A 23,187-nucleotide genomic window follows, 5' to 3' on the forward strand; every position below is an offset into this window, starting at 1 on the left:
GATATGATACTAACTTGGCTTCGCTGCTCGACCTCCTTATGAGATATTTTGAATGCTACAAGCAAATGTTGTAATTTTGACTGAGACCCATCCACAAGATGCAATCGATATTGGATCTAGACAGCTCTTCTGCTGTTCTTTTACCTACCTGATGCCTGCCGACCGAGGTGTTGCGATGAGAATTGTAGCGGTACTGAAAGCCGCCCGAGAACGTGGCTTATTGGGTCCGGTACATATGGACCTGAACAGCAAGTTGAGTTGCACGTGTTCCAAGACAGCATGATCACATATCAAGCGTCAAGAAGCAGCAACTTCGGGAAACAGTCGTTGAGTCGCAGTATAGAAAGACGAGCAAGAGACCGTCAAGTTGCTAACGATCATGCCAGGAGGTCGTGACGAGGATTTCTGAACTATTCAATATCTCGGGCATCGTCGGAGAGAGAGAGCTTTGCACAGCTTGCCAACTAGACTGCTCGGATATTGCTACTGTATTATCCCACCCTGGCACACACAGAAGTACTTTAGCGAGCCATCAGCTCCTCGCTGGTTCTTGACCACGCATACTATGTTTTCGCCCGACTGGGGCTTGGTATTAAATTATGGTCTTGACACTGCGAAGTCTCCACCCGATCGACCGAGGATACGAGTGAGTGGGCTTTTTGCTAATATTGGTGTTGGGGAGGTGCGCACAAGACGGCTGTTCATCAGCTGGACTTGCCCAATCCAAGCCTTATTCAAGCATATGTTGGCAGAGATCAAGAAGGAAGTCACTGTTCCAGCGTAATTTCCTGCAAAAGCTCACACAGAGGATGGAAAGTGTCGCCGTCGAGTATTCTTGTTTTATTAACACTGGTTTTCAAAGACAGAACATGGTTCTGTAAGTTGATCGGTTATCCTGCTGCTAGTATGTAGCGCTCAGAGCTCTCAATAGACAGTTAGTGGTCGGCCCAAGAAAAGATTCCCATCTGTGCGAGGAATTCAGTAGGGAAATGCAGCAGTCCTGCAGTCTTTTGACATCGGGAAGGGGCTCAAGAAAATCCACAGATTTGAGCCAAACAAAAGGCAAGCCAACGCACCGAGCAAGACGGGCAGGCGCAGGCGTGGAAATTGAAGTGAACATCGATGAAAACTAGTCGGCCATGGCAAGTCACGGAGAATGAGGCTTCAGGTCGGGCGCTTGACAATCACGAATCACACAGATGAGGCTCTCTGAAATATCTTGCAGCGCAAATGCATCTAATTTGGCGTCCAAAAGCTCCGGGTGGCAAGGCCCACCCCCAATCAAATGTATCAAGGGGCGTATGAATGTATTCTGTTCGCTTTGAAGTGAAGGGTATAGTGTGACACCGCGGAATCATGACTACGGCAACGAAATGCTCGCGTTCAAGCTGTCAAACCCCTTCGCTAGCACCTCCTCTCCACCGGCGGCCTCGAGCTCCAGCTCTATGTCTGGCTGCATCTCGCGGTACATTGCGTGCTTCTCGCTCGCCATCTTGCAGTTGTAAGCCGCCTCCTCGTCGCTAATGTATTTCTTTTTCAGTCCGTTCGCGCAGGCAGCCTCGACCTGCAGCTGTATGGCACAGCTGCGCTCCATCAGGCCGAAGATGAAGCCGGCCTCGTCCACGGTATATCCCACACTCAGCAGGCCGTGATTCATGAGAATGGCGCCCTTGTTGTGCTGCCCGAGCGCATCTGCGATTCGCTCGCCCTCGTCGGAGGCGAACACGATTCCACCGTAGTCTGCGTAGACGGCGTGGCAGTTGTAAAGACTGCAAACGTCCTGTGTGATCATCTCAAGGGGCTTGGCAAAGACGGACCACGCCCGCCCAGCGTGTGTGTGAGCATGACATATGGCGTGGATATCTGGACGTCGCTTGTGCACGGCGCTGTGGATGTAGTAACCGGCTTTGTTGCAAGTGATTTTGCCGGTTGCGGGGTTTGGGTTTCCTCCAACGACGCGTCCTGTGGCGATCTCGAGCGGGATCATGTCGCCGGCCGTCAGGGTGCCGTAGTGGCGGGAGAGAGGGTTCATCCACATTATCTGGGGGAACTCAGGGTCGCGGACGGAGATGTGCCCCGACTGCCCCTCAGCATAGCCCATCCGAGACCAGTTTCTGAAGACGGCTGCCATGTGAATGAGGATGTGCCTTCGCTCTGCTGTGTAGCTTGGGAAGGTAGGAATGTCTAATGGATGTTAACCACTTTCAAGAACCATGCCGTTGCTGAGAGCCCCAAGATTATCACCCACCAGGCAAGACATCTCCGTGCGAGATGGCCTCAAGAGGAGTCACTTCTTTCTCATTTTTCTCGACCGGCTGTGATTTGGTGACGGCAAGGGGTGACGATGGAGCGGTTTCCGATACTGCTGATGGTGCCATTTTGTCTTGTGGTTGATTTGACACGTGCGCTTGGTTAGAGGATTCTGGAAGCAAAAGAAGCCAAGTTAAGTTGAGCTGATTGTTCTTCTGCGCTGGTTGTTTTTGATGTGAAGAGGGCACATATGCCGTGAGAGAGACGCTACCCGGTATAAGAGGGCGATTCAACGGCGGTCCCGCTATCAGTGAAGACCTTTGCCCGACTTGGACCCGCGCCAAGAACGCACCATTCGCCGGTCCGGTCCTAGATTCCGGGCCGGCGACCGAGAACAGCCGGTTGGCTTGCTGAGAACGGCTTGACAACAGGATTTTTGCCTTGGTATGACGACGAGTGCAAGGTGCTGGATGTCATCCATATGTTTGACAGGAGGAAATGGAGCTGAAATTCGTGCTCTGATTTTCCGGAACGAGGGGAAGGGGAGGCGGGGAGGGACGAGGTCGAGGATATGATAACCTATACTACCCAGTCCATGCTATCTTCGCAAGGCTCCTTCCCAAGATGATCCATAAGGAGATAAGAGAGCTGCCCCTTGGAGGCTCCAACTTTATGTCCCTGGGCAAAACCTTACAAGTGTTGCACTCCTCGAGGACCTTGATGGACCAACTCCCACCAGGATGTACAAGCATGGTCAGTTAGTTGCGGTGTAGGCAGACTTGATCTGTGGCAAATTGTCTGGTGCCTAGGTCTCCCAGCAGAAGACAAAGAAACGATTGTTATCTACGAAGCCAAATTTCGAACGCGGCTACCTTGCGAACGTAGACGAGACTTCTCGTGCCCCGTCAAGTGAAGCCAGCGCTGTGAGACCGGCCTTACTCATAATATCGCTGACACAGACACAGACTTCTATGTAGACATGTTAGTCGGATGCTTTGTAAGAATCAAGACACCGTTGCAGCCGCCGGAAATGAAGTGCGATTGCCAGAAATCGACATCATTCGATGCTGGACTTTGGGGCATTCCCCCTGGGCTGGTGATGCTTTCGCCGAGCATGCCAGAGGCGATGGTCAAGAAAATAGGACTAAGCATCGGCCTTGATCCAGTAGACGGATATCTGATATGCGATAAAATAGACATTGAAGTCGTAGCGATCACAGTCACGGTACTGCATTAATACACAGCTATTAAAAGTGACACGACACTGACGAGGACTAGAAATGAACGCGCAGCTGCCGCGTCTGACTCTAGCTCATCTACAGGCCCGCACCCCCTGCTTACCTAACCCAGTGCCAGCTATCGCCTATCGGTTAGCTGCTCAAAGGAGCTTTTTTCGAGGGGTCCAACGCCTTAGAAGTAAACAGCAGTGCCAAAGTCGGTCTTTACTTTGGATTCGGCATCTCGAACTCCTACGACATCCGACTACCCTGGCCTTGTGTCGCATACTTGAATCCCGACCAATAACCCCCAGAAAAGAGTCAAGATGCAGGCTCCAGTAGTGGTTATGAGTACGTCGGCCCCGCCACGAAGCTCAATAGGAGCTTGACAGATCAACGAATCGAACAGAGACTGATACCGTGGCGCTTTGCAGACACCGCCGCCGGCGAGAGGCAGACCGGAAGGAAAGCCCAGCTGTCCAACATCCATGCCGCTAAGACGTGAGTATCCCGCCTCACACGATCATACACATATTCGCATCAGAGACGCAGTTGTTAACCGCTTCGCCTTGCAGTGTCGCCGATATTATTCGATCATGTCTTGGTCCCAAGGCCATGCTGAAGATGCTTCTGGACCCTATGGGAGGTATCGTGCTCACCAACGACGGCCATGCCATCCTACGAGAGATCGAGGTGTCCCACCCCGCCGCCAAGAGCATGATCGAGCTCAGCAGGACCCAAGACGAGGAGGTCGGGGATGGAACTACGACGGTCATCATTCTAGGTGAGGTTGAAGCGCTTCAATTCACGCCATCAAATATGGAGCATCGCTGACCCCATGCAAAGCTGGTGAGATACTGGCACAGGCAATGCCACAACTCGAGCGAAACATCCACCCCGTCGTCATCATCTCCGCCTTCAAGCGCGCCCTGTCCGACGCCCTCCAGATCATCGAAGAGATCTCCCTACCGATTGACATTAATGATGACAAGGCCATGTACGGCCTCATCTCCTCATCCATTGGCACCAAGTTCGTTTCGAGGTGGTCAGAGCTCATGTGCGGTCTTGCTCTGAAGGCCGTGCGGACGGTGTCGTGGGAGGTTGGCACCGGCAAGACCGAGGTTGACATCAAGAGATATGCTCGTGTGGAAAAGGTGCCCGGCGGAGAGATCGAGGACAGCAGGGTTCTGGACGGTGTCATGCTTAACAAGGACATCACACACCCAAAAATGCGGAGGAAGATTGAGAACCCAAGAATCGTCCTACTCGACTGCCCCCTGGAGTACAAGAAGGGCGAGTCGCAGACACAGATCGAGATTTCAAAGGAGGAGGACTGGCAACAAGTACTGCAGATCGAAGAGGAGCAGGTCAAGGCCATGTGCGACGCGATCTTGGCAGTCAAGCCCGATCTCGTTATCACCGAGAAGGGTGTGTCTGGTAAGTGCTGACATTCCGAAATGATTCCGAGTCACGAGCTACTAATGACAATCTGCCGCCAGATCTGGCACAGCACTACTTCATGAAGGCAAACATAACCGCCCTGCGTCGTGTGCGAAAGACAGACAACAACAGAATCGCGCGTGCCACGGGCGCCACCATCGTCAACCGGGTAGAAGACCTCCAAGAGTCTGATGTCGGCACCAAGTGTGGCCTCTTCGAGATCGAGAAGATCGGTGACGAGTACTTCTCCTTCCTCACCAAGTGCCAGGACCCCAAAGCCTGCACCGTCCTCCTCCGAGGACCGTCTAAGGACGTCCTCAACGAGATTGAGCGGAACCTGCAGGATGCCATGGGCGTGGCACGCAACGTCATGTTCCACCCTCGCCTGTCACCGGGCGGTGGTGCGACCGAGATGGCTGTTTCGGTCAGGCTGAGCCAGAAGGCGAAGAGCATTGAGGGTGTGCAACAGTGGCCGTACAAGGCTGTGGCTGATGCGCTGGAGGTGATCCCCCGGACGCTGATCCAGAACGCGGGCGCAAGCCCCGTGCGCGTGCTGACGGACCTCCGGGCCAAGCACGCCGAGGGCAAGAGCTCTTGGGGCATCAACGGCGACACGGGCTCGCTGGCTGACATGAAGGAGTACGGTGTGTGGGAGCCGCAGGCTATCAAGCTGCAGAGTTTGAAGACAGCTATCGAGGTATGTACTGCTAGGCGACCTGAGAAGAGCTACCTACATTACCCCCCCCCCCCCAACACCAACCCTTCCGATCCCTGGCCAAGCTGACAATCTTTGATAGGCCGCCTGTCTCCTGCTGCGTGTCGACGACATCTGCTCTGCCAAGAAGGCGCCACAAGGTGTCGGTACCGGCGGAGGCGATGACTGAGCTTGCTGAGGAAGAATTGTGAGATTAGACCTGGCGCCTTTCATAATGAGGTGGAGATGGTGTATCTGCAAAATCATACCCTGTGTATTAAACCCCCCATAGACGTCGGTCCAGGTAGAGGAAAAGACATAATCGCAAGCACTCTGAGCTGAGATGCCTCTTCCCTATATATAAATATCGACCTGTGATGTTGGTGCTGCCTGTGTGGCTCGTGATTGTTAACGGCATGCGTGCGCGCTGTCGCTCATTCATCATCGTGTATTACCAGACCCGGAGCGCTGGTGGCGGTAACCCCGTTGGCTTCGCCGGCCCCGGAACCCGCGTTGGTGCTGTCGTGCTCTGCCGCCTTGCCGTCCTGGCCCTCCTCGCCCTGCTTGCTTGCACCATCCACCCTGGGCTTGAGACCACCACCTCCACCGCCGCCACCAGTAGCAGCAGCAGCAGCGTCGGCGCCGGGGCCTTTCTTCTGGGCGGCCGTCTTGGCCTTCTCCTTGCGGGCCTTCATCTTCTCCCTCTTCTCGCGGTTCCGGCGCGTCTTGTCGTCGTCCTTGCGCTCGGCGTCGGCCTTCTTGGCGGCGAAGTCGCGGGCGTCGGCCTCGCGGCGGACCTCGTCGTCCATGACGCGCAGGCGCTCGTACTCGCGGCGGCGGGCGGCCTTGTAGACGTGGAACTCGCCGGACCCGGCGCCGGCGGATGAGCCCTGGACGTTGGTGACGATCTCGGGCGGCAGCGGCAGGCGGCGGGCCGGGTCGGCGCCCCCCGTGGGCACGCGGATCTCCTGGTCGGGCCGGGCGAACAGCGCGTCCAGCTGGCTGGCCTGGGCCGAGGCCGGGCTGAGGGCGCGCTTCTTGACGGGACGCTTGGAGCGGGGGTCCGCGGAGGTGGGCATCGAGTCCGGGCCTGTGCCTGACATGGTTGGGGCGGGTGGTTGTGGTTGTGGTTGTGGTTGTGGTCAGGAGGGCTGGGCTCTGTCGTGTTGGGCCATAGATGTAAGGTCAGTTGACTTGCGTTGCAATGCAATGCGATGCGATGCGATGCGATGCGCTGCGATGTGGTGATGTGTTGTGGTGGGCTTTTTGTACGACAGGTAGTGAAGGTAGGTAACACCGACGTTGGATTGCTGGCTGGGTGCGGTAAGAATATTGCGCGCCTCGGCCCGCGCCTGGTGGAAAGCTAAGTGACCAACAGCCCGTTGACTTGACATGGGGCTGACGGAGCAAGTACCATTGTACCTACCTACGCAGCTACCTAGGCCTAAGCACCTGCAGCCCCTCGGGACGCACAAACACAACGCACAGTCTAGGCTTGGACCTTTGAAATATCATGTCTCCAAGATAACAACAGCCTTGGAAGGTATATATTCTGGAGATAACTGGATCATCGAGGTGAACTTCAGCACGGCAGGTCGTCCCAAGCCAAGCAAGTAGACTACTTAGACTAGGTAGACTTGGGTAGATTATCCAGATTATGTTATGTGCTCAGATTACCATCTTATCTGTCACATTCTGCCGGCCCAACGGCGGACGAACCAGCTGTATCCTGCAAGTTCAGTTGTCTGCCCACAAAACTGCCACATCGGTCTAGATCTGCATGTGGCATCTGCCTGTGCCTGTGCCCTATGCCTGTGCGTGCATACACGGTGACACGGTAGGTAACATGCGGGTGTTGGCGCTTATTGCGGTCGAGGGCGACAGATAGCCGCGCACCACCCCCGCATCTACGATACCACCTTGTAACTCTCTCTCTCTATCTTGTGTTACTCTGACTCCTCTTCCATGTGCCAGCAGCGGGCCCCCACTCGAGTGGCAGGGCGAAGCGCAAACAGACTGACATTGATGTCTCGAGTCTGGCGACTGACCTGATCATAGTACCCCGATGACGGCTGAGATGGACATGGGCATGGACATGGACGTGGACATGGGGCCAGCACAGCATGACAAAACGAAACAGAGATTGAAACAAACCAAGCAAGCGGGTTGAGGGTGTGAGGGTCTGTGGAGCGATAGCCTACCCGATTTGCCGGCTCCTTTCAGCCTTCAGCCTTATATTAGCGAGGTTATTATTGCTGCCGAAAAATGATGCGATCCGCTCCTCCGGACTTCGGCGATCATAGCAAGATGCACCTGGGGCCATGGCACCATACCCATCATCAGAGAACGGTCGGGGGCGGCTGGCCATCGTGCCATTGGGCCGGCAGAGAGGGACATAGTTTTGATGGTTCGTGGGTCAACAGGTCAACAGGTTAACACCAACAGGTCGGTGCCCAGGCCATGTGTTGTGCTTGGCCCTGCTGGCCTCTGTCACTGCGCGCAGCAGACACAAGATGCCCAGGTGTGCTGGGTTGCGACTAGCCCAACGACGCCAACAATAAAGTTGGAAATCGAAACCTGGCCAGGGGCAACTCCGGACGGCGGCAAACTGGCAAGGCCCAAGGACAAGGGCCCGCTACCCCTAGTTTACGCTACCCACTCCCACTCCCGCATGACAAGAAGCCCAGAGTCGCACCAAGGGCCCCAGTATGCCCCCCCCCCCGTGTGCCCCTCGTGTGCCCCCGTACTATGTATGCCCAGTACCGTATAGACTACCTGGGCACGCTGGGTACTCCGTACTCCACTACTGCTTGCTAATGCCGTGCTGCCCTGTCGCAAATCATTTGCCTCTCCTCGTCCTCACCACCAACTGCACTCTGCACTCTGTCTGCATTCTGCTAGCACTCCTGTCTCTGCTTCTGAACTTCCTGTCTCGCTCCCTCAGCCCATTGCTTCTGCTAGCAGCACGACGATCCCCCGTCTCAGACCACGCCATCCGTCCAACCGGCCCAGATCTGTCGTTCTCTGTCATCCCATCAATAGACTTCGTCCACCCATAGACAGGACTGCCACCATCACGTCTCATCCGCCCCAACACTTTTTCTTTCGCCCAAACAGAACCATCCTTGGGCTCATATAGACTCGGTCGGATGTCTTCTGTCCGTCCGCAGCGCAAAGGGGTACACACATTCCATGCAAATCAACCGTTGAACCTACCACTCCTCTAACCTACTAGCCCAACCATCTCGTCCCTCCTCTCTCTCTGCCCCGGACACACGTCCCTCCTACCCTTTGTTCAACAACGACCCTTCCCTCCCCCCACACTACACTACCTCGACCTTGCCCTACCTTGCCACGGCACTGCCTTTGTGTCATATTGTTCACTGCACTACACCTCACCCAGCCTCGACTTTTGCCGCTGAACAGTATATACCATATCATATACCTCTCTTCCTCGCTCCGCCAGATATCCACCTACATCTGCTGCCTGTCTGCTTTCTGCCTTAAAAAAAACCCCGCCTTGTATTGCCTCGCCTTACCTTGCCCACTACTTGGCCAAACTTCCAGGCTAGGGAAGCAAGCTGACCATGGCGAAGCCTCGGCTCATCATCCTGATCAGGCATGCCCAGTCCGAAGGGAATAGTAAGTCCGAGACCCAGACACCTTATTCCACCCGGCCCCTACTTGTTCTTGCCTATAAGTACAGGCCGCTGACCCGGCCACCTGCACTCCTCAGAGAACCGCGAGATCCACCAGACCATACCTGACCACCGCGTCAAGTTGACCCAAGATGGCTGGCAACAAGCCTACGATGCCGGCAGACGCCTGCGCAAGATGCTTCGCGCCGATGACACACTGCACTTCTTTACATCTCCTTACCGCCGAACAAGAGAGACCACCGAGGGAATCCTGGCCACGCTGACCTCGGACGAGGTCGAGCCCTCGCCCTTCAAGCGAAACAACATCAAGGTCTACGAAGAGCCCCGGCTCCGCGAGCAAGACTTTGGCAACTTCCAGCCATGTTCCGCCGAGATGGAGCGGATGTGGCAGGAGCGTGCCGACTATGGTCACTTCTTCTACAGGATACCCAACGGCGAGAGCGCCGCGGATGCCTACGACCGCATCAGCGGCTTCAACGAAAGTCTCTGGAGGCAGTTTGGCGAGGACGACTTCGCCAGCGTGTGTGTTCTAGGTATGCCCACCTGTCACAAGTCACACTTACACCCGCCTACTATATAAAGTGAGGTACTGACCACAACTCAAACAGTCACTCACGGTCTGATGTCGCGGGTCTTCCTCATGAAGTGGTACCACTTCAGCGTTGAGTACTTCGAAGATTTGCGAAACATCAACCACTGCGAGCTCCTCATCATGAACAAACAAGACAGTGGCAAATACGTGCTAGAGAACAACCTGCGGACATGGTCGGAGCTGCGCAAGGAACGGGCGCTGAAGAAAGGAAAAGAGAAGGAGAAGGAGAAATCTGACACTGGTACTCCAGGCGCCAAGGACACGTCCAAGCTCGACAAGGCCTTATCCGCAGACTCACCTGTAAAGGCGCCGCGAAGATGGGGTGGCTGTCCTAACGGCTGTTCCCACGACAAGTCATTCAGACTCCGCTCCGCCCTCGCCGAGCTGGTGCACCGTGACGGCACCTCTGTCCATCCCAACCTCTCCGCCGCAGCCTCGCCAGTCACGACAACTGCTAGCAACAGTTCGTCCCTCAATGCCCTCGGCTTCGCCACGCCTCCGACAACAAACGGCACATCCACACCATCTTCTAATCTCGGCAACCGACGCCCGGCAGCAAGGCGCTTCCAGTCAGAAGATGATTTCTCTTCCGACGGAGAGCGTAATCGCACACCGCAGATAGACGTGGTTAAAGCCCGTGAGGAGACGGTCTCCAGCCCAGACGGGACACCCAGCTTCATCTCCGTGGATGACCGCCTTCGCGCACAGGACATGAAGAGCCCGCCGGCCAACGGCAAGACCCCGCTAGCCATATTACCGCTCCTGTCGGCGAGAGGGCGGGATTTTGGCGGCACACACAGCGGGCAGACGTCCCGCGCAGGCAGCGACGTCGACTCGTCCGAGGATGACCGGGCCAGGCAGCGAAAATCGAGCAGTCTGGGGCTGAAGGTTGTCACGTCACGTGTCGCCGAGGTGAGCCTCAGCGGCGATGGAGATGGCGCTCCCGGCAGTGGTAAGCGGGACCAGTCAGGCATGGGACGGGGAACCATGGCAAACCGGCTGGGCGACTCGCCTGTGAGCAGTAGCTCGGGCTGCTGCGAGGAGCATCATCATCAGCATGATGAGCAAAACAATGAGAACGAGCACGCGGACGACGAGCGGGAGAAAGGAAACGCCGATGACGAGGATGACATGTCTGATGCCGACATCGACAGAGCGGAGAGGGAGGACCGTAGCATCAAGGGAAGCGTTTATTAGGCTCTTGTTGTCTATATCATCTCCCGTTGCCTGTACATTTCTCAGCTGATTACTCGTCGAGCAACGAACGGTACGTCTACACAATGGGATCAAAGGATTGGATATGCGGCGTTTCGGGATGGGATGGATGTCTGCATGTTCGTGGAGGAGATACCATCAGATTGATCATTACCCGTTGGCGCGAATATCCATGGACCACGGGGCATCTTGTCTATACATTCAAACGCACACGGGACAGGATGAGCAGAACGAGTCACAAATACAATGAGATCATGAATACTGGAACCGAGTTTGTTCTTTGAGCCATGCTACGTACTATTTACGATTCGACGAGATGAGAACCAGTATTAACGGGCGTTAGCCGCATATGCGACTCTGCTGAGGCCCTTCCGTGCATATTCACAAGTAATGACTTCCTAACTGACCGGTCAAGGTTGCACATATGTTTGGCTGGACTCTTGTCCCACAACCCAACCCAACGGACGGACCCGCCCCGGAGCTTTCGCGTTCATGTCGCCATTCATCTAAAATGGAACAACAACATCGGATGACCCTTTCGATGCACGGCGACAATACATGCTACGATTCTGATCCTGAACGTGGAAAGTTGCCAATCAGGTACAGAAGAACAAGGTCGGCACAGAGGGAAATTAGACGGAACCGAATCATTATTTTTTTGTCCCTATCGCTGTACATCCACCCGCGACCCCTTCTTTCTTTCCCTTTCCTTCAGGCGCCGGCCCCCTCCTTTCTCCCGGAACTCCGATATCCCCTCCCATCGAGAATCCTATAATGTACCGATAAAAAAAATACCGTGGGAATGGAATGCCCAGCCGCGTCAGCTGATCCAAACTCAGACGAGATCATCAATTATGCTTGCATAGGAGCGTGCTGATATGACAAGCGCCCCTGTATCCTAGCAGTAGTAGCACCGGTAAGCAGGATGATGATCGACCTTGGACCCTGAACGTTGACAGCGGGAGAAGAAATGAGGCATCATGATGGTAGGCGGTCCCCAACTTCGTAACATGACTTCATAAACCCCACGGATGTACATCGAAATGCCTGAAAGCAGAATTGACTTGGATGCCGATATGTGTTCTGCCTCCTCTCCTTTATGCTGGCCGTCCCTCCACCCCGCCCCCAAAACCCAAAAGCAAAACAATGTGCTCCCATCTTTAGCAAAGTCTGTTCGCTTGGTATCTGACTTCGTAAATAGGGGAAAAGAGAATGGTATTTTTCGTGAATTGGTATCAGGGGAGTTTATACAAAAGAATTATGGAAAGAAAAATGCTGCCTCGCTGCGTAAACTCCTTGGCCACAAGCGTATGATGCTGTCTGGTAGATAGAACTACCGCAATGGTAACGCCAATAGTATGCAAGCGACATCTATTCGTTTACTGTGTCTCCCTTATCGTTGCTTCTGTCTCAGGTTTGGTGGTGACTGTCGTGCCGACGCAGCTTCAGACTCAAAAGAACTTGGACAAGGCCGTCGACAAGTCGATGAAGTCCACTGGTTTCGTAACGTAGTCACTGAATCCCGCCTCTACGCACTTCTCCTGCACGTCAGACATGACATTCGCAGAAAGCGCGATAATTGGCAATTGGGGGTGCTTGTTCTTGGCTTCCCAGAGCCTGATTTCGCGACAGGCCTGGTAGCCGTCCTTCCGAGGCATATGAAGATCGCACTAATATGCTGTTAGTTTTTCGTGAAGCCGATAGTGGGGTTTGCGACCTACCAGTATCAAGGAGTAGAAGCCATGATCATGGCCGAAGACCTTTGTTGTGCACTCCTCACCGTCTGCGGCTAATTCGACCTCCAACCCAACCTTGATCAGGTACTTCTTCAGAACCTTCTGGTTCACGGGGTTGTCCTCCACAAGGAGCACCTTGTAGCCCTTGTTGCCCATTCGCTTCTCGACCTCTTGATAGCTCTTCTTCTGAGTCTCGACTATCTGTTGAGCAGTAGACCGATTGCGGTCGACACTAAGATCGCCTTCATTGGCTGGATCAAAGACAACAGCCAGGCGTGATGGCTTCACCGGCTTATATACATACGTGACCCTGCTATCAGAGATCACATTCGAAAGGCTGCTGCCCTCGACGAGCTTGGTCAAGGCTTGTCGCTGGATGGAGTCAGACAACAAGACAACCTTCGTCTTACTTAGCAGAGTCGAGCTGCTGATCTCACTCATCAACGCCAAAACCTCCTCGGAAGACGCAAGGTTGATAAGAATGTGCGTGAAGATGACCGGATCATCGCGGCTGATGAGCTGCTTGGCTTCTTGGGCACTCGCAAGTGCTGTGATCTGATGAGGGACGTCTTTCGGCAAAGTCATCTCGATGTGTTGTGTGGTGGCCTCTCGACTATACTTTTGAGGGCAGATCACCAGAATAGAAAACATCGGCGGGCGGAACTCGTTGGCAGGCACAGCCTTATCCGGGTGCTCAGGAGTCGGCGTCTGTCCAGGTGAAGATCGGCCTGATGGCATTTCCAATTTCATCTGTGTCAAATCCTGGCCACTGGCCCTAGCAGCTTCACTGAACCGAGCTAGGCCGACGTTCACGGACGAGATTGACGATCTGCCTGTGACACGCGTTCCGGTCGATGTCACAGACGGGTTCGAGCTGCCGCTTGAAACGACCGCTGGTGAAGATTCCTGCTCAGTGTGACTGGGGCTAGCAGCGGCGGAGGAGCGGTGCTTTGTGATGGTGAACTGCCTGAAAGGTTGGGTGGGAATATCCTCGAGAACGGCAGGTGTGTTTGGCAACTGTGGGCTGGCGGGCACGTCCGGGTGGTCCTCTGCAGTTGGCAAGCCAAATTTGGCCGTAAAAGTGAAGGTCGCTCCTCGTCCCGGCACGGCCGTGCCGTCCATCTTTCCGCCGTGCAGTTCCACAAGCTGTCGTGAAATGACGAGGCCGAGGCCGCTGCCACCATGAGCTCTTGTACTGCTGCCATCAATCTGACTGAACGGTTTGAATATGAGCTTCGACTCTTCCTCTGTGAAGCCTCTTCCGGTGTCGATCACAGCGAACTCGAGCATGACCTGTTGTTCACCTAGTCCTGATGCGCCAGCCCTGACTCTGCACCGGCTGAAAACTTCGCCGGCCTCGGTGAACTTGATCGCGTTGCCGATCACATTCAGAAGAACTTGTCGAATTCTCACCCTATCGCCCTTGACCCACGTGGGCACATCCTCCTCAACAATGTAATTCAGTTCGAGTCTCCTGGCAATAGCCATAGCTGAGACCAGCTCATTCACGTCTTCTATCAAAGCACGTGTATGGAACCACTCATGATTCAGCTTCATCATGCCGGCGTCAACCTTCGAAAGATCAAGGATATCGTTGATGATCATGAGCAGGCTGTTAGCGCTGGTTTGAATAGTGTTGGTGTAATCTCGCTGCTCTTCGTTCAGGGTAGTGTCCTGAAGGAAGCTGACCATGCCCGAGATACCAATGAGTGGGGTTCGGATCTCATGCGACATGTTGCTCAAGAAGCGGCTCTTTGATTCCATGGCCTCCTTCAACTTCGCCTCGAGTAACTTGTGGTCATTGATGTCGGTTGCCGACCCAAAGTAGGAGCTGTTGTCGTTGCCAATGTTGTCAATCTCGACGCAACGTACCAAGTGCCATCGATATTCACCTGTCTTTGTACGAAGCCGGATTTCTGTAGAGTATGACAACCTGCCGTTGCTGTCCGTTCCAACCTTGACGACGCCGTCCTTGGCCAACTCAGTCAGATTCGCAGAAGGAAGTTCGTAGACGGAGTCGCTACTGGAGCTGTTCTGTCGAGAAAGTGGATGGTGCACGCCTCGTATGTTACTCTCGACATGGGTTGTGCTCTTGTGGGTTGAGTGGTCGGACGATTTGTTGCCCTTTGAAGGTTCTGCATGGCTTTTCTTTCCCATCCTGACTCGACTGAGGGGTGGCGTTGCAGATTGCTGACCTGAGGGTATCCGACATTTGGCTAAATCGTCAGGGTGTACGTAGTCCATGAATCCTAAGCCCAGAGCATCGCCTTCGCTCTGCCCAGTGTAAGCAAGCCACTGCTCATTGGCGAAGGTTATTCCCTCGTCCTCAGTGGCCGTAAAGATGATTTGTGGGATCAGGTTGGCGAGGAATCTGTACTTTGCTTCAGAAGCCTCGATCTCCTGCTGCCGGACGACCTTGAGCTCTGCCATGGTCTGTTCATGGATGTCCGTGTACGAGCCCAGGTGATACACGATTTCGTTGCGCTTATTTTTGCACGCAACAACCCTTGCCGAGAAACAGCGAAAAGCACCATCGAAGCGGCGAATCCGCACATTCATCTGGAAATCTGTGCTTGTTTTGACTGCACGTCCCCACGCTTTGAGATAGGTCTCACGGTCATCGGGATGAAAGCTTGCGTGAGGATCTGCATGAAGTTCTGCCAGAGACTGACCACGGTAGGCAAGATAACGACTATTCACCCACACGATCTCACCAGTCCTGGGCAGAGTCACAAAGAGCTGCGCTGGGATCGAGTCGAGTATGAGATCTTTGAGTTTGTCTGTTGGTAGAGCCATTTCAGATGTGTTGGTGGGCATGGTGTCGGCTCGAGACGGAGCACCCCTTGTGGGAATAGTCGAGCCTGGAGGTAACGATTGGAACGTCGTTGCAAAATCTCCCCCATAGGAATGGAGCTTGACGTGGCGGTGGGGTGTCTGAGCTGCCGCTCTGCCGCCCTTGGACTCGAAAGGTTTGTCTTCTTTCCCTTCTGCTGATAGCTCCTTGGTCGTCACTCGCTTTGTGGTTGCCAGTGGGGCAGAATCTTCTGCTACCTTTCCTGCAGTCTCTGCAGGCAGGTCTTCTTCATTGACGTCGGGGCTCAAGCGACCAGACTCCAGTGACATTCCGCCAGACAGTCGTAGGGAGGAGCGCTTCTCCGACGTGGTGCTGCTTCTGGAATTACGTCTGACCCGCTGCTGCATAGTAGAAGGGAACTCGGGCTTGCTGGTCGTTTTGGACTTCGTTGTGAAGTAACTGTCACCGCCCGCAGGAGCGGGACTTGAGACCGGAGGTCGTTTGTCCATCATGGTTCCGAAGCCTGTAGATTCCCAGCCTGGTGTGCCTCCGGGAGTGCCCGTCACGCTTCGTGACTGTGTAGAGTACTCACTCGGACTTGTCATGCTTCCTGCCAGCGAATTGTCTGCAGCCTCTTCAGGGGCTGCGTAATTAATGATTGCTGGATCTGTGATGGGCCGGCCTTCGGGGTCCACAGCGCCGAATCCTGCAACTCGTGGTCTCCGATGATGCATTCTGCTGACCTCGGCTTCCAGATTGCTATAATGGCGGCACAGGGCGAATGATGTCGCGAGGTGAGGTGACAAATGCTCAAGTGAGTAGCGAAGATTGGACGGATAAGGGATAGTAGGACTGAGAATAGACAGAATGGCCACGGGGGTCTGTTTTTCTCTCCTAAACGCGTCCGAATCAAGATGTTTCTCGGACTCTGGGGCGTTCTCTTTCCCACGACGCGACGACTTCTGCTCCATGAGGGTAGTATCCAGTTTGAACCCATTGGACGGCTTCGAGAAGAGTGGGTGCCTCAGGGGAATATGCAGGACAGTCCAAGCATTGTCTACCCCGATGGCTTCTTGTGGTCCTATTGCTGCGTAGTCCGGAGTCGTCAGCGTAGGATCGAATGATGATTCGTCCACAACGGCATCGGTAAAAAAAGGATTGTCTTTCGGATCGGCTCGAATTGCAGGCGAGGGCGCTGGCGACTGTGACCAAGGAGAGGGTGGTGTCTGCTCGTACTCCTCATATTTTGGAGTCGGTGGTCGTCGGGGCTCTCCTTCAGAGATCATCTTGTCAATATTTTGCGCAGCCCTCCGTTCATGGGGGTGAGTCCTAATCGGATGAGCCGAGTTTAGGATGTTGGACAGTTTTGTGGAAGAGTCGTGCCGCATCCACCTGCCCTTCTTCTTGAGACCTTCCGGCGAGTGGGCACGGGCAGGTGCTTTACTATCCACAGGTTTGACCTGGGTAGTGTCCTCGAGGTATGGATAGCTTCGTGTCAATGCAATCACGCGCCCGCGTTCTAGTACCTTTGCCACGCCATGGTGATCGATCAGCGGATCAGCCTCGTAATCCAGAGCTTGCAGCAGTTCAAAGACTCTCCCCTGGTTCTCCTTCTCCGGCGCCGGCGCATCCCACCCACCAGTCAGTCCTGGCGCCTCGGCATCGTGTTCCTCCAGTGCTTGTTGATTCAGTCCCACGTGTGGTGTTGGCGTCTCAGGATAAGTGCTCCTGCTTCGGGCCAACACGCCTGGTCTCTTGAAGAAGGGCCGCGGCTTCGCTGATGATTCGTCTTTTTGTTTCTCTTCTTCAAACGCCGTGAAAGAGTGGCGAGTATATATGTGAGGACGTGAAAAACCTTGCAGACGAATAGTATCATCGCCGCCTGGGGAAAGTACTTCGGAGACGTCACCCAGGCTGCTTGCCACGAGACTACTACCCCTGGCCATGTACTCCATGCTTAAGCTATCTTCTGGCCGTGCATTGTAGGTTGCTTTCTGACCCCATGGAACGTTTTCCAGGTCAGTCGAGTCAGCGGGTACAGACAGTGTCAGCCTTTCAGCTTTGAAGCAAACGGTCATAATATAGACAACCGTCTTCCACCAGGCTTCCATTCCGGGCTCGGCCGACAGCATCAAGGACAGGTCGTAAAGATTCGGCGTGGGAAAGTCCGGATCATCCCCTGGCTGGGCTGCACCAGGGGGCTGGAAGGTCACGGTGGATGCAGGCGTTGAAGGGTTGGACAAAATCCTATCATGCGGTCGAGAGGTGCCCTGATTGGGCGTCCCCGCGGCGGACATGGAGGACATATCATATCCTGTTCCCGTTGGTGATAGAGTCGTGAAAGGCCTATGCAGAGAAGAAGGAATATATCCAGGGTTGCTAGCCATACGGGGAAATGGGTAGGATGGTGTCTTGGCGACGAAGCCGGGAGTGACGCCACCCTTAATCGTTTGGTTAGATTCTGTCGAGGCATTAGTTGATCCAGTAGACGGCCCGGACGACACCACCGGGCTGGGCGTGTTTGTCACAGCGGCAGCGGCGTCTTCGAGAATAGGCGAGACTCTGTTTGGCTGTTGGGCCGGAGCTTGGCCGGGTCTTGCGCCGAGCCCTTGCCGTGCAATTTCTCTAGTCAGCTTCTCGCGATACTGGCTGAGCTGACTGGCGGAGTCCTTGGGAGACCTGGGGGAGTTGGGCCCCGGCGGGCTCGCTTCATCATCACCACTGCTGCGCGCAGTCTCGGACGCGCTGCTCGACTGGTCCCGGGCATGGGATGCAAGGCCTCCCGCTGGTTTCCCACTGCCAACAGCAGAGCTTGGAATGCTCCTGCTGACGGCCAGAATTCTCGGGTCCTGCAGGGGCTGCTTGCCCTCTCCTGCGGCTTTGGAGCGATCTGACATCACTGCTCGCTCATTTCCTTGCGACGTCGGCGACGCATCTGAGTGTCCAGGCTGGATCCCCTGAGGCTCGGGTGAAGGTGCCGGCGGAGGTTTGGATGAGCGGCGCGTATCGAACAGGTCGTCCTGGTCCTCAGCGCTTTGAATCGACCTTGGCATGCCTCATAGGTGCTGTTCCATGGAGAGGGCGTCGAGGACAGTCTGGAGTGACGGGCGTGGCCGCGTGATCGTGGCAATTGGATGGTCGTGGTCGCTTTACAGCATGTATGTAGAGCTCGTTGGAACAAGGCCGAGGAAGGTTCACACAGCGGAATTGCGCCTGGCAAAACTGGGCGACACGGGGTCGCGAGAATGAGCAGGAGGGAGTAGAAGTCAAAGACGGGTTTAGAGGCAAGTCAGAGCAGGGCGAGACGAGGCAAGGCGAGGGCACCCAGGGCGGGGCGGGGCGAGGCGAGGCGAGGACAACCTTGAAAGACAAGGACAGAGGCAGAGGCAAGGGCAGCTGACGAAGGCCGCAAAAGTGGAATTTGAGGTCTGGCTTTGTCGGATTTTCTGAGAGGCAGGCGAGGTACGAACGAACGGAAACTGGACGAGTTAGGTGGGCAGGTAGGCCAGGCCTTGCAATACTGCAATTGCAGCTGGGAGGCGGAAAACAGGTGCAGGGTCGACCTGTCTGGACGGGCAGCAGCCAGCGCAGGTGGTTTTGGGTGTGGTCGGTATGACGTAGGTGTGCGGCTGCTCTGTTAAAAATAAGAAGGAAAGCGCAGCACAGGGCAAGGCCGGGGCAGCACGGGCGGCTGGAGGAGGCAACCGCCACCAGAACCGAGACCACCAGGGCAGGTGCTCTCGCTTGAGAGAGAGGCGACTGGAGTACAGTACAGTACTGGTCTGGCCGTCTGGCCGTCTGGCTGGTTGGTTTACTGTTACTGGTTGGAGGGGGGTTTTGGTGGCTGGCTGGACGTCTCTGTGATCCGGGCTGTCGAGGAACTCACCGCGCCGCCTGTTGTTCTTGGTGGCCTGGTGCGGGCGGCATGTTCTTCGAAAATTGGAACAACAAGTCCCAAACCAACCACCGTACCAGTGTCGGCAGACTAGTCTACAGTAGGTCGCCAAGGGCTGGTGGTGCTGGTGCCGGTGTTGGTGCTGGTGCTGGAGGTTTTCGCGGCTGTGGGTCTCTGCCGTCCCATCCAGGTTTCTGACGCTTCCTTTCCCTGCTTTACCTACTAGGCACAGTAGCGACATTTCCTAGGGTGCTTACAGCACCAAACAGGGAGGGTGCTGGTGTCCGCCCCAAGTCGATACAGATGTCCCTTCCTTCGCCTAGGCCGTCGAACTTTATCACAGGAGAGCCATGCCTCCATTGTGGACTCCCGTCGTCTCGACTGAGCTTTCGTCCCCGAGCTTGCAGACAGCTTCTGGACGGGTGTGGGTGCCGGCACTCGTGCCAGCGCGCAGGATGATCGTCGAGGACGGACCCAAGAACCACAGGGAACCTAACTACACTACATTGTGGTATCCCGTCTCCCACTGATGCCGTGGTGTCACTATTAACAATCATTCTCGTCACGGTCAAACCCTATCTGCTCATGACCTGAGAGGACCTCGACGAGACTCTTTCTTTATTGGCCGAGTGGCTCTAAATCATCGTCCAAGCCGAGATCAAGAGCACCGGCCATGCGAACCCTTTATACGATGGCAGGACCATGCTGTAGTCCAGGTCACGGGAAGCACACGTGGGAACAATAAGATTGGCTCTGTCCATGGCTCTCCAGACTTGATGTAAACTAGTACTATAGGACCACCTCGCACCAACGGACAGTCTTTACGTGCGGCATCCGAAAAGGTGCCGTGCAGGCATTCCCTCAAGCGCATTGAGCATCGGGACGAGCCTGACTCGCCGTTCCATCGAGATCAAGCTGGGGGATGGACAAACAACCAACAACACATCGAGCACGACTTGACGATGACTATGCCACACAAGAAGATGGGCAGTGTAGGCTTTCGGACTTTTCGTTGAACGTTTCGCCGGCAAACCATGTTGCTGTCGATCCCAGGTCAAGTCGCGAGGTGGTGGGTACGCTGGGGAAGGACAGGAGGCAAGCAAGCAGGCAATCAGGCAAGCAGCGATGTTAGAAAGAAAGAGAAAAAAAAAGGCCAACCAGGGGGTGGGTTGTTGTCGCCGATGCTGTGGGACCGAAGCCGTGGTTGCACAACGGTCGTCGACGCGAAGTACATTCTCTGTGTACTGAACCGAACCATGTAAAAAAGGGGTCCCTGGCGGCAGTCCCTGCCGAATATGGAGAAACTTCAGGGATGACGTAGGGTCAACGTCACTGGGATACACCCGGCCACAGTATTGGTCGGAGCATCTGTACGTACTGGAGGGAGCTAGATGACATGGAGCCCACCCGCGGAAATGGGTACGCCTCACTGTGTCTGCGCACCTGCGCCGTCGACATGGACGATGTACCCTGGTGGGAATGTACCTCCTCCATACCTGCCGGGTGAGAAATCCCAGGTGGATCCGAGTCAGCTCAGCTGCTGGACAGATATCGGGGGGAAGAGCCGCTCGATCAACACAATCCAATACCTCGTCACTCAATCACTTCTGCTGCTGCTGCTACTGCTGCTGCCACTGTGCGCTGCGGTGCGGTGCTGCAGACGCGACAGAGAGGCGATGATGGTATGGTGCATGAAACACCCCTACCCTGTCCAATGTCCCTTCACTGGCCCAGGGCTCACCAATCCAAGGTTGGCCGGGAATCCTCTGCTCTCGGCGGGGAGCCATGTTCTGTGACAGCCTCGTTTCCCCAAGGCCGTCTGCGAAAAGCTCGAGCAGCCTTCCCGACAGACCGATCCTCCCGGGCCCCACTACGACACAGTTTCCTGTTTGCGCAAATGAACGTGGTCTGACGTCTCGGCCTCTGCAACCCTTTGCCGCAACGCACTGCATCTTCCATTCGGCCAACTTCTGGCCCCATCAGGGGTCTTCAGACAAAGACGTCCTTCTCACGGAACCGCACGCGGCTCCGTATATTCCCTGCCCATAGCCCTTGGCTGGCTGTTGTTTTCTCGTCTGACGGAGCTGGAGGGATGCGAGTGCAATCCTACGCAGCGTCGCAGGAGGTAAACAGGAGGTAAGCAGGCTGCCCAGTGTGGGGACACGAGGTTGCTCAGGGTCACCTTCTGCGGTACGTCGTCGTGGTCCCAATGCGATCTGGAGGGGCACATGTCCGATATCCAAAGATCATATCGGAGATGAACCCCTAAAATTACCCCCACCTACCGCGACCTGTGTCGATTTCTGTTCGAGAGCCCCGGTCACACAAATCGGAGACGGGCCTCTCTTTCTACTGCTATGGCCGGGATGCGGCAGAATCAGGTACAAGCAGGCCTTTCGCCAGGGCAGGGAGCTTCAACGTGGGTCGCAAACCCCACGATTTTTCTGGATGGGGCAGGCGCTTTGTCTCCTGTGTTTTGCATATGTCGAATTTAATACGACAACGTCAACGATTGCATTCGTGGGGCAGGGGCACACATCTACATAGTCACTCGTCCTCACCTCTGGCCCCACTATCGACGAAGGACGATTCGCGAACATTCGAGCAATCGGTCGTCTTTACATTGCCTCCCATGCGGCCTGAAAGTTCAGTGTATTTTGGGAACTCAGTTGTGTCTTCAAGTGCCGGGGTTTCTCCTTCGCATGCAAGTGTGTGTGGTTAGAGACAGCTTGACCGATGGCCTTTCAGGTAATCGGTACCCTGGGAAGCTTGCTCGAGTATAACTGCGTTGAGTCTACGACCCGCCCTTGCGGTGTGGTTGCATTTGCATAAAACGTCTAATGAGTCTTGCATGTACCTCTAAAGACTCGAGTCCTTGCAACCATCACGTCGTCTAGCGCATCTTTATTCAGCCCTCGTCGACGTCCCCAACAGACAGTCACTCGCCTAGCGAACATCGAAGGTTTCATATCTGAGGTTGCGTGCCTGACTATCGCCTCCATGCTGTGACCCAATATTGTACCAAGATATACATGTCCAACAATAACTGGGAAGACACCCTGGTCAATGCCAACAAGTCTCAGCGAACTTTCCCCGGGTGATCCGTCGGAAGTTCAGCGGACAGACCCTCGACAGATGACCAAGAAACTCGGGGGCTCAAGTGGTAGGTGTGGCCAAAACCTGGCAGGAGGGCGAGCGCCTACGTGCAACATTGTCGAAAAGCTCCCAGGATGACGAGATCAGGCATCGTCTGAACAAGGTTCCCGCTGCCTGGCATGCTAATGTAGGTACTGACCAGGACACAACAATGTGCGGCGCTCGGACGGCTGGTAAGGTTGGTGAGAGGTGAATGGCATGTGCTGACGATGGTGGTCGGAAATATTCAAACCGGTGTCAAATCAACATGTTGAGCCATGTGTCCGCTGAGGTACCTTAGAGACGACGACGACTTAGTGTCGATCTCTCTCTCTGTCAAGGCTCACGTCTTCAGCATCGGCCTTCCCACCAGTCTCTGGAGTCTGCTCGTCCTCTTTATGCCCATATGATGGACAACCCAATCCTAAAATCGGTCTTCTCGAAAATGATTCACAGACTACACATGAGTCACCTTTGTGAGAGCGTCCGTCTCAACAGGTCATGGAAGCATCAATAGATGAACGCAACACAAGATGTTTTTCGTTCCGTACTCACATGAG

General features: G+C 55.1%; 5 protein-coding genes across 5 annotated transcripts; 2 read left to right on the forward strand and 3 right to left on the reverse strand.

Moving 5' to 3' along the window:
• Nucleotides 1-1,360: 1,360 nt before the first annotated feature.
• J7T55_006484 (L-fuculose-phosphate aldolase) lies at nucleotides 1,361-2,378 on the reverse strand (the record flags this gene model as incomplete). The annotated part of the gene is made up of 2 exons (XM_053144813.1): nucleotides 1,361-2,184; nucleotides 2,249-2,378. 2 exons carry the CDS (start codon nucleotides 2,376-2,378, stop codon nucleotides 1,361-1,363), a joined length of 954 nt encoding a protein of 317 aa, XP_053001249.1.
• A 1,415-nt stretch (nucleotides 2,379-3,793) lies between these two features.
• On the forward strand, nucleotides 3,794-5,791 carry J7T55_006485 (T-complex protein 1 subunit gamma; the record flags this gene model as incomplete). Its single annotated transcript, XM_053144824.1, has 6 exons — nucleotides 3,794-3,818; nucleotides 3,902-3,968; nucleotides 4,043-4,251; nucleotides 4,314-4,904; nucleotides 4,967-5,604; nucleotides 5,705-5,791. 6 exons carry the CDS (start codon nucleotides 3,794-3,796, stop codon nucleotides 5,789-5,791), a joined length of 1,617 nt encoding a protein of 538 aa, XP_053001250.1.
• A 244-nt stretch (nucleotides 5,792-6,035) lies between these two features.
• On the reverse strand, nucleotides 6,036-6,704 carry J7T55_006486 (uncharacterized protein; the record flags this gene model as incomplete). The annotated part of the gene is made up of 1 exon (XM_053144835.1): nucleotides 6,036-6,704. One exon carries the CDS (start codon nucleotides 6,702-6,704, stop codon nucleotides 6,036-6,038), a length of 669 nt encoding a protein of 222 aa, XP_053001251.1.
• A 2,484-nt stretch (nucleotides 6,705-9,188) lies between these two features.
• Nucleotides 9,189-11,049, forward strand: J7T55_006487 (phosphoglycerate mutase family domain-containing protein; the record flags this gene model as incomplete). The annotated part of the gene is made up of 3 exons (XM_053144846.1): nucleotides 9,189-9,243; nucleotides 9,338-9,793; nucleotides 9,869-11,049. The coding sequence occupies 3 exons, from the start codon at nucleotides 9,189-9,191 to the stop codon at nucleotides 11,047-11,049; spliced, it is 1,692 nt and encodes a 563-aa protein (XP_053001252.1).
• Nucleotides 11,050-12,518: 1,469 nt separating this feature from the next.
• On the reverse strand, nucleotides 12,519-18,650 carry J7T55_006488 (uncharacterized protein; the record flags this gene model as incomplete). Its single annotated transcript, XM_053144857.1, has 2 exons — nucleotides 12,519-12,737; nucleotides 12,789-18,650. The coding sequence occupies 2 exons, from the start codon at nucleotides 18,648-18,650 to the stop codon at nucleotides 12,519-12,521; spliced, it is 6,081 nt and encodes a 2,026-aa protein (XP_053001253.1).
• Between the last annotated feature and the right edge of the window lie 4,537 nt (nucleotides 18,651-23,187).

Source organism: Diaporthe amygdali (assembly GCF_026229845.1).
Source record: "Diaporthe amygdali strain CAA958 chromosome Unknown NODE_1_length_4327563_cov_65_473760, whole genome shotgun sequence".
NCBI lineage: Eukaryota > Fungi > Ascomycota > Sordariomycetes > Diaporthales > Diaporthaceae > Diaporthe > Diaporthe amygdali.